Source organism: Antedon mediterranea, chromosome 4 (genome assembly GCF_964355755.1).
Source record: "Antedon mediterranea chromosome 4, ecAntMedi1.1, whole genome shotgun sequence".
In the NCBI taxonomy this organism is placed as follows: Eukaryota; Metazoa; Echinodermata; class Crinoidea; order Comatulida; family Antedonidae; genus Antedon; species Antedon mediterranea.
Window position 1 is genome coordinate 30,933,571 of NC_092673.1, and position 10,763 is coordinate 30,944,333.

The window sequence follows — 10,763 nt, forward strand, 5'->3', positions numbered from 1 at the left end:
CTGGAGTTTACATCCAAGCATGTTTAAGTTTGTTGGATATTTTGCGTGACTTTGGTGGAACATGCCCTCTTTGGGATGACAAACATTTACAATAGTACGTCACTGCGCATGTGCAAATCACAATCACTGCGATTGCAAGTGTAATGGCCATGCTGTACACGAATAAACATGGTAGGGAAAATAGTTCTTTTTTACATAATTTATTAAGTTTGTCCTTATTTGCTGGGACAGTATCATTGTATAGTTGTTGCTGTATCGTAGGGTTAGGTGTGTTAAATGTTACAGTTGGATTTACAGTACGTTTTTTAGTAGATACTCTTGATATAAATCTTGTAAACGAATTAGATGTTGTTGATGATAGCGCCGCTAACGTCGATTGTAGATTGGGTGATACCGTATGGGGCGCTCTTGTAATATATGTTGATGGTACTAAAAAATTAGACAATGCAGTCATTGTTTGTGCTTTTATCGTCGTAGACTCCCTACTCTCCAAATCAATAAATTTTCCAAGATATGAAAAAGATATTACATCACTATATCCATATATAATTACACTAAACTGCGCACGCGTACCAATACGTGTAGTAATATGTACGGTGGACCATGTTGACGGAACAAACAATTTGCAGTAATTTTCAAAAAGATAAGGTTTTTCAATAAATTGAATATCAAGATCTCTATAGAATAGGAGAACGTTTCCATTTAATAATATATGTTGTATATTGTTGCACGGAGATACGATTTCTATAAATCGATTTGTGTCGTGGACTGTTGAAGAATAAAACATTGGAACTGTAACGGGTCTACTGTCAAACGACGCCAGTGATGGTCGCACACACATCGCAGGTCCACCTAATATATTTTCTGAGATATATTTCGCCCTGTATTGCACGGTCATAATCGTGTTAGATGATTCTATCCATGCATATTCTCTATTAGTCAAGACTATCTCGTGAAATTCGCCTTCGTCAATAGTAACAGTTGTTTTGCTGACCGACGTTGTTATTGTTACCGTTGTATTATTCTCCTTTGAGAATATTCGAAACAAGTCGCTAGTTTTATACGACGACGAAAGGAAAAAGCTCGAACCCCAAAGTTCAGTTGGCGGCAGTTGTTCTACTAGATGGTTGCAATAAGTTCCGTTGGCTGATACGGTGACGCACTTACTTCCCGCCATTACGGCGATTGGTTTTGAAGATGTTATTATGCTTCCCGACAAATCCAACTCACTCTGAAATTGGGCTGCCTGAAACCTCCCAATAGTGATGTTTAAATAATCATCAGCGTTTATATATTTGTTCTCGAACGATATTCCGACTTTGGCACGAATGCTTACCGTCGTATCATCTGTGGAAGCCATTATCAATACCTCTGATTCCGTGTACGAAGCCACATAATATCTACATCCCAGAGTCTCGATTGGTAAACCAAGAAACCCGTCTAAATATTGGGAATTATAGCTGCTTATGCCAAACACACGAATTTCGGCAACAGAACGTATTTCAATTCCTGTGAAACCCAAGCGAGAGCCGGAAATTACAAGACTGCTGGGAAGGTAAACTGTCTCTGTTACGTCATTTTGGATGACAGATATTTCGAATAATGAAGACGTAACGTTGATAATATTTGGTAATACATTTTGTCTGCTCTCCGTGTTTTCTATAACGAATGTCAAAGCCAGTGGCACATAATTCAGTCCATTATCCATGAAACCGATAATAAATTTTCTGTTCACTGCTGAAACTTCCCTGGAATCTGAATAAAGAAAGATGGTAGTTTATTATAAATACAACACCATAGAACCCGACAATTAATATGGGTAATTAATATGGCAAATCCTGATGGATTTTCCGGCCATAGTTGTGAAAATGTCCCCTTAAAGGCTCTTTCACACCTGTTCCGGCACGGTTCCAGTCCGGCGAATTGAACATCAATGTTTTGTTTTTGCGATGCTCCAGGCGGCTGCGCCAATTGATATGCGCGTAGCCGCGTGAAAACAAAACATAGGTGTCTCCTAAACAGGAGTGTCCATTGAATAGGATTGTTAAATTGAATAGGAGTGTCCCCTAAATAAAAGTGTCTCAAAAGAGTTTTACTGCACAGAATTGCACAATATCGGTAGGCCTAGGTCGACTATAAGATACCGTAAAATAATAAACTCAAATGACGCGCCAATTAAACTCGCAATAATAATTTTAATTAATCTCTCTAGATGACGTCATGTTCTTTCCAATGACGATGAATACAGTTAATCTAATTGGTACCAGTTCTACGATTACTCTAATTAATACAATTTAATCGTTTCCAGAAAAAATATTTAATGAAATAATTAAAACTAAATAAGAAATTGTAACCGTATAAGCATTATTTCTGTATTTCGGTTAAGTACCGTACATCCTGTCCAAATTCTAGTTTGACGACCAATACAGATTATCCTATCAAATTTAATTTTATCAGAAGGACAATCGTATAAAATCACTGGAACTGCAAGTAGTGTATCTGCTTAATTATACTGTAAAAATAGTGTTTAGATCTTAAACATCTATTTTGTACCCACCTTTTCCACACATTTAGCTTTTAAACATGTTTAGCGTGTTTAAAACCTAAACGTGTTTATAACTACATGTTGTTTGCTCGTTTAGCATTCAAGATTATGTTCAGTCAACATGTTTAGCTACGTGTTTAGCATTGCATGCATATGATTATACTGTTGCAGACGAAAGCTCCACACACACCATGTCAAATTAAACAGGTTAAAAACCTAAACGTGTCTTTATATTGCTCCACATGTTTATCAATCAATCAATGTGTTGAGTTGGATACATACTACATGTTTAGAATGTATTTAGAACCTAAACATGTTCATATCTAAAAAGTGGGTACAAAATGAAGGTTTAAGATCTAAACACTATTTTTACAGTGATATATTTTCCATTATCTAATCACATATATTATGATGATGACATTTAAAGTGAATTATATAATTATAGGTATAACATTGCAGTATTGAGATACGAGATACGTGTTATCTTTATCACTAACACCACTTGGCAAGTATTACATCAGAGACATTACACGAGTCATTATAGTTACCCATTTAGTGGGAATTTAACAGTAGGATCTACTGAAATGCTATTCACACTCAAAATAAATAACACTGACTAGTAAGTAAGAAAGTGGGCAATTATCACATCGGATTTACGTGACAATTTATGACCCACTGGTTTATGGGCAGCTATTTTAGCCGACATCTATCAGTAGTCCCTACTTTAAAACTATTTCTGAAGTAAGTAAGTTAGCCATAATATAATCACATCGAAAATACGGGTCAGTATGAGCAGCTTTTAACAGTAGGCCCTTCTGAAAAAAAAAGAGTTATTTACAAGTATTAACATAACGACAAAAAACACTATGTACATACACAATAATAATGTCAAGTAATCTGAACTAAAGGTCATTATGGGCAGCTGTTTTGCTGAAATTAACAGTATCATTTCAGTATAAAGGCCCAGTTAAATCCAAACTTAAAATGTGTACCCATCATGACTCGTATAATTTCCGATGTATGTAATAATTGCTAAGTGGCGTTAAATATAACATGTACTATATCTCATATCTCATACTAAAGCTATTCATAGCTTACGAAGAATAACATAGTGTACATCAATAATGTATCAAGTATTGCATAAGAAATACTAGTCATTGGGCAGCTATTTTAACTAAAATGTAACAGTTGCCACGCTATTACTACTTACCAAACTTGCAGAAAGAACAACTATGAGCTTGTAACACTAAACACATAAACTTTACTAGTGTTTGCATGCTTAGTGATCTTTCTTCTTTTATTCTGGTAGATAGTTATCTACGTCGTCTAGAGAAATTGCTACTAAAAGGTTTTATGTCCGATGAGGACTACTTAGAAACCAATCTACCCCCTGCTTTGATCGTGTATACGATTCGAAGCCCAATAGAAAGTTGAGCCATCAATAAATAAACGTAACAGAGGCAAAATCGGATCGTTCCGTAACATTCTGTACTCTGTATAGATTGAGTAACGAATTTGGCCTGAGGCTTTACTCGGATACCGTACATTATTCGTCGCGTGCCGCCTTAATAAGTTTATCCTTTAGTTGTTAAACGCATCTCGCTTTCGTGGCTTGGGTTTTAAATTTTCAAATGAAAAACAATACATTGAATTATTTTTTAAGGCTTTTATTGTTTCATTTTATTATACATATACGCTGACGAAATTATGGTTATTGTTAATGGTACCAGTTTCCTCTATCATCATCGTTATGTTTGTTGTCTTCTCGATGAGTCTAAGTAAATCTATCCGAAGTTTTTAGTTGGTCCGTTTAAAATTCAGCTTTTGAATAGTAACACAGTTATTTCTAGTTTTACACACAAAAAATGAAAGATCAAACTTCTAAATAAATCATAATTTTATTTTGCGAGCTATAATTTGAAAAATTACAATACAAATTAGACACACAAGTTAATACACACTAATATTCAAATGAGTTACACTACAGAGTGGTGTCCGTTCAATTTAAAGCAATTCACACTATTATTAGCAATTCCAAACGCAAGCGTACATTTTACGGCCATAAAAACGTCTTACAGGTATCAGATTATGGGGAAACTTCGACATGTAATTTTCAAAATAGGCGACTATAATTGGCACTTTAAAGCACGAAGACATTTTTGTTTAAACATCATTATTATGTTTTTCTATAATTTCTCTGGAGTCACGTGTAGCATAGTGGTTGTGTGGATGTAACAGTCCCATTCGTTACTTGATTGCGTCAAAGTTACTTAATTGCTTCAAACTTGATTGCGTCAAAAGTTATTTGATTGCGTCAAAAGGTATTTGATTGCGTCAAAAGGTATTTGATTGCGTCAAGAGTTATTGGATTGCCTCAAAGGGTATTTGATTGCGTCAAAAGTTATTTGATTGCGGCAAAAGTTATTTGATTTCGTTAAAGTTAGGCCTACCTGATTTCGTTAAAGTTACTTGATTTCGTCAAAGTTACTCGAATTCGTCGAAGTTACTTTTTGCGTCAACATTACTTGATTGCGTCAACGTTTGCCAGTGATTCAAGGCATATGTTGTTTTTGCCAATGTTGTTCAAAGAAAGTACACTGCTGGCACCCTTGCTGTGTTTCAGCCTCTGCTGGTCATCTCCACCTAAGTTATTTTTCAGGCATAAGTTCGGGAAGAAACATCTCTTAAACGCATTTCTGTAGCCAGTACTCATTGTGATGTATATGAATGGATTTACAGACGCATTTATGAACATGGCACATTTACTGATGTAAAGTATAGTTATTATTGTGGTTTTTGGGAGTACTTGTGTCTGCGTGAGGGCAAGTATGATTAAAAGTATCCTAGCAGGGATAATAGTTACAAGCATAACGGTTATGGTTACCAACAGCATAACCACCACGTGCTTTTTTGTTTCGATGACTTCATTACTTGAATGCCTCTGATTGGATATCTGAGACCGAAGGCAGACGATCATACTGGAGTAAAGAAATACAAACAACGGCATCATAGCAACCAAAACATAGTGTTCGGCAAAGTACATTTTGTGAATCTTTGTACATGCGGACTCCGTCGGTTGGCCGGGTCGTCCATCACATATCAAACAGTAGGCAACTTCCGATGGAGCAACTAACGGGTCGATTATAGTCGTATTTACCCATTTTAAGTGTACGGTGTGAAGATACGAATAATGTAAAACAGGTGATCTGTAAACACATACGATAAGCCATAACATGATGCAAAATACAACAGCTCGTTTTGGATTTTCTATATCTCTGAATCGTATAGGCCAGCAGATGGATAGGTATCGCTCAATTGATACAATCATGAAAGTCAAACATGATACCACGACGCATGTTTCTACAAAGATTAATACTATCTTACAACCTATGATACCCACGTGATAGTAGTCATCTTCTACAGGACTCGTAAGAAAGCTTTTCCATAACATTGGGCCAGCAGTTATGAGAAGACCAAAATCACAGAAAGCAACATTCAAAAGGTAAATGTTTACCGAGTTACGAAGCGTTCGTATGCGTACAAAAACAATAAGTAATCCCAAGTTACCTAGGATGCCGATTGTGAAAAATATAGGTAAAATAATAGAGAAAATTATATTAGCTATTGGAGGGTACAAGAAATCGGCTTCATAATTAGAGTCTATGTAGTAATATGTGAAATCTTCAACTACGTAATTGTAATCTGGGTCAACAAATGCTGTATCTTCTGTCATTTCTCTTTTTTTTTCTGAAAAGAAATAAAATATCAGATGATGAGACAATGCACTAGAACCCGATTTGACACCCCCCCCCCCCCCTCCCCACTCGACCACTACTCGCACTGTAATATTTTCTCTGTACGGCAATGTATGATTTGAACGCATTGAGACAATCACAGAGGACAGTTCGGATGATCCATTCATCAGTGGAAAATGACTTCCATCTATTGTCATTATACATAGAAATTGTGTTTGCTCTGAGTTATACCAAAACAGATAAATAAAAAAAAATGAACAAAACAATTGCAAAGTGTCACTCTCGACCATAGACCTGACCATCGTTAGTGATTGTTCAAACTACATGAGTTGCGTGATATCTTTGTGCCACTTTGTGGGCTGCTACATAAATCATATCTATAGAATTACCTTTATATTTTGTGTTTGTGTTATTTATTAAGTCTACATCGATTTATGGGTTTACAGAATTCCTGCATGTGTTAACATTCTGGCTAACATTGTTATTATTGCTGCATTAATATGTTATTATGACCTTTATGTGACTTTATCACCTCCCTGGAAACATGCATTTTCTATTTATAAAAAAAAAACGTATGCATGTTAAATTCCAATCATTTTAGTATATAGTATCTATCGAAATTGATGAATCGGAAATAATAATAAGATAATAATTGTTCATATACACGTTTTTCCAACATCCTGAGAACATACATATTTTATATACTGTAGTTGTGACTTTATCACCTCCCGGGAAACATGCATATTCTATTTATAATAAAAACGTATGCATTTTAGTATATAGTAAGCTATCGAAATTGATACATCGGAAATAATAAGAAGATAATAATTATCCCTATACACGTTCTTTCCAACACCCTGAGAACATACATATTTTATATACCGTACAAGCATACAATGAAGTTTATTATTAATAATTTTAAACATAAAAACATAATTAGACTTAATGATAAGTCCAAGTGAAGTGGTCTCTTAAATGGAGACAGATTTCTTTTTCCAAAATCTCATAATGGAAGCAATATTAATGACTCAGGGAACCTTTCATTTACCTCTTTTTTCAATGCCGTTGTCTCTGATCCATAATTTGAGATGAGATGATAAAATAATAATTATAGAAACAAATTGAAATTGCAATCACAAACCAAGGCAATCTAACAACATGATGCTAAGCTTCATTAGATCAAAGGTTTTATGTTTGGTTACGACACGGAGAGTATAGTAATAGTATAGTAATTCCACGACCCTAAACAGAAACCGAAGAATAACTGCAACTAGTATGAATCCTACGACCAAAAGACTTTTTCAAAATTCCTATCTTGGCAAGGCGAGCTCATCATCCGGCTGCTAGATTGCCTTGCACAAACTAACAAAGCAATTTTTTATCCAAAAAAGCTAGAATGCAAAACTCCCAATAGGTCCTCTTTGATATATACTTTGGCGTAAAGTTTAGGCCCACTTGCAAACAAATATGCATGATAGAAAAACCAGCATTTTCATACTTACATAATCAACAATATTAAAACTGCAATTTAAGATATTTGGGAGAGCTCAGTTTGCTACAGTTGGTCTTGTTTCGATTTGTCTTTCACTTTTATGTATCATCCCAGCGAGTCCAGGTTTGTCCTTTCAGGGGGCGTTGCAGATGAGAGTAAGGACTTAATTCGTCTAATATCCTGTATGTTACTATTCCGGAAATCAGTATGAGCTATTCCAATACTCGATGCGTGTTTTATTGCCAACAATATTTTATAGTTTGCATATCATCACGTAAATCGCACAGGGCCTCGTATCCTAGCCAATGAGAGTAGAGAGGAAATACACGTGATTGGTTTGATAAAGTTCAAACTGCAGTGACGTACTTTCACTTACAGTATAGCAACCAACTTAAACAAATTGAACAATGTTTAATTTTACTAAATGTTATCAGATTTTACATTATTTCAGTAATACTGTAAATATTGTTTCTATCATATAGGTAATAACAAAAGTCACACAAAGCATACAGATAACTTCATCATAATTATTGATCATTCAATATAGCAATAATTATATATTGATATTAATACATTTGAAATCTGACTTTTGTCTAAGAATAAACCAAGATATATTAGGCCTAACCATCAATGCATGAAATCGACTGTCTATATTTAAATTTATTTCAATTTATATCGTTTGTTTGTTTGGAACAAAAAACTGAGTTTGAATCAAATTTTCAAAAAAATTCTAAAACAACCATTCATAAAGAAAGCGTCTATACAATAAATATATGACTTACCTTATTCATCAGCCGATTTTGATTACACGTCGTAACTCGGTTAGGGTTAGTAAATAAGCTAATGCTATTGAGTTACATGAGGAATTGTATTTAAATTACTTCCATCTGCTTTTGATATTATAATTTATGTGTCTAACTAGTTAATATTATTACCTCATAAACAGTAGAATGATAAAATAATGGAACTGACATTCAAAATTCAACCATCATTTTATATAATACTACCAAGAAGAAAAATATTGGAATATCATTATATAGGCCTAAATGTTAAAAACAGATAAAATATAACAGTGCGAAATTCCTGTCACAACAGTATAGAAACTAGTATATAAACAGGCACAGAACATGAATTCTAAACCACCCGGTGATATACTGAAATGTAATAATTAATTTCGATATAGGCCTATATTGTTATAAGCAATTACCCTAATCTTACGAGTCAAATATCGGTACTCTATTATTTTATAGGTTAGGATAGGCTTATGGTGTATGATTCGAGGTTTCACATGTGATACTATATAACACTATATTTCATCATTTGCTATGATACTGTACATAATAATGTTATATGTTGAGATACAGTACAGAGAACCGGGTGAGGTTGCAACTTGTTATAGAAGTTCCCCACGGTAAACACCTCAATTGCTGAGTTTTTTTGCTTTATGAATACATAAAACTAATTTTTTATTTTTTTCTTACGATTTCCCGCCGTAGCAATGTCGTAAATTATCTCAACTGTTTGATTTCTGGAAAGCTAAACAACGCCGAGTACTAATTACTTTATTTATAGATTATTGCACGTTTTTTCATTATGTTGGCTAAACTTGATTAATGCAAATCATCCGAGTGGCATGCTTGTAATACAACTAAATCATGATTTGTTTGTTGATGTTGATGTTAAAACTAATTCATACATCGTTTGTTGTTGATGTTAAAACTAATATCTGCAAATGATGACGTCACTGCAAGTCTTCTTCTAATGTAGATTTCCTATTCTCGAATTAGGTTTATTTTTAAATGTCAGTGAAGGCTTTTTAATCAATCTTAATCACTAAACAAATAAACTTTAGAAACTTTCTCCAAAATGTATTCTTAAAGGGTAGCTCCGGTTTTAAAAATGTACGGTATAGGCCTATTGTTTATTATAAAATACAAACCTTCCCTATTGATAAAAACCAACACAGCGGCGAAGCAACACGAGCATATTGACAACGTGCCCCCCTCCCCTCCTTTGTTTAAAGCTCTGTCTACACTATCAAACTAGTTTGACTTAAAAAAGTTCGATGTGCCCGAATATGGTAGTGATATGCCCAAATGTGGTAGTGATATGACTTCATCATGTCCATATATGGGCAAATTACATTTTATGTCACATATAAAGTTTGATAAGTTTAGGGGATCTTTTTCCGATCCCAGAAACAGTTCTTATTTAATGTTATCATTTAGGTTATTGTGAATGTATGCTGCTTTTATTTATTGAACTGTTTCTAAAAAAAAATGTTGAATGAACATAAAACATATAGTGTAGATAGAGCTTTAGGTGGTGCTACAAGACCTTTGTATGCTAATTACTTTGATATGCTGCTGCAGTATTAGGGTTTTTTGATTAGCATTAATATCTCATGTTACTCAAACCAGTAGTGTAATGTAGCAAGTTGTCAAATTTAATCATAAAATTATGATTTATTATCATCAGTCTTGTGAAATTTCACAGGTGATAAAAGAGTTTAGGGTTACCGAGCTTAGTGTAAATGTACTCTGTTGTTGAGGGTATCGTATGTTCACTCAGACTATACCAATAAACAAAGAAAGGATACTTAATAGGCGATCCGTATAGTACAGATCATCTATAACTAGGCCTACTGAAAATGAAATGGTGTAGCGTAGGCCTATAAGTTGTTAGCATACCTACTGTATTTGCATTTGCAACGATCAAACAATAAGAAAGCTTTCGTACACATCTGTAAATTAACTATATTCAATATTTTTTTTTTTTAAAGTGCAATATATTCAAGCAAAAAAAGTACGTTATAGATTTACGTAGTCATGGTTTTTCTTAACGTTATAAATAAGGCACATTCCAGTTAACATTTTTCACCGACATAACATTTTATGTGATGTTTGTTTTAACTCATTAATAAAGGTAATATACTTTAAATTAAATGTAAGTAGAAGACACAATTATAGGC

General features: G+C 34.0%; 2 protein-coding genes across 3 annotated transcripts; both read right to left on the reverse strand.

The window, feature by feature from the left end:
- Nucleotides 1-7: 7 nt before the first annotated feature.
- Nucleotides 8-1,765, reverse strand: LOC140047772 (uncharacterized). The gene has a single exon (XM_072092807.1). It carries the CDS (start codon nucleotides 1,706-1,708, stop codon nucleotides 8-10), a length of 1,701 nt encoding a protein of 566 aa, XP_071948908.1. The 5' UTR covers nucleotides 1,709-1,765.
- A 2,457-nt stretch (nucleotides 1,766-4,222) lies between these two features.
- On the reverse strand, nucleotides 4,223-8,045 carry LOC140046324 (G-protein coupled receptor 15-like). 2 transcript variants are annotated; one of them, XM_072090927.1, is made up of 2 exons: nucleotides 7,803-8,045; nucleotides 4,223-6,292 (listed from the first exon to the last, which is right to left on the reverse strand). In XM_072090927.1, exon 2 carries the CDS (start codon nucleotides 6,276-6,278, stop codon nucleotides 5,067-5,069), a length of 1,212 nt encoding a protein of 403 aa, XP_071947028.1. In that variant the 5' UTR covers nucleotides 6,279-6,292; nucleotides 7,803-8,045; the 3' UTR covers nucleotides 4,223-5,066. The 2 variants fall into 2 exon arrangements, 1 of the variants encoding a protein (XP_071947028.1); XR_011844760.1 differs by lacking the exon at nucleotides 4,223-6,292 and adding an exon at nucleotides 6,690-6,853.
- Nucleotides 8,046-10,763: the final 2,718 nt, after the last annotated feature.

Coding starts and splice junctions, on each gene's coding strand:
- LOC140046324 (XM_072090927.1), bottom strand. CDS start 6,278: ATGACAGAAGATACAGCATTTGTTGACCCAGATTACAATTACGTAGTT.
- LOC140047772 (XM_072092807.1), bottom strand. CDS start 1,708: ATGGATAATGGACTGAATTATGTGCCACTGGCTTTGACATTCGTTATA.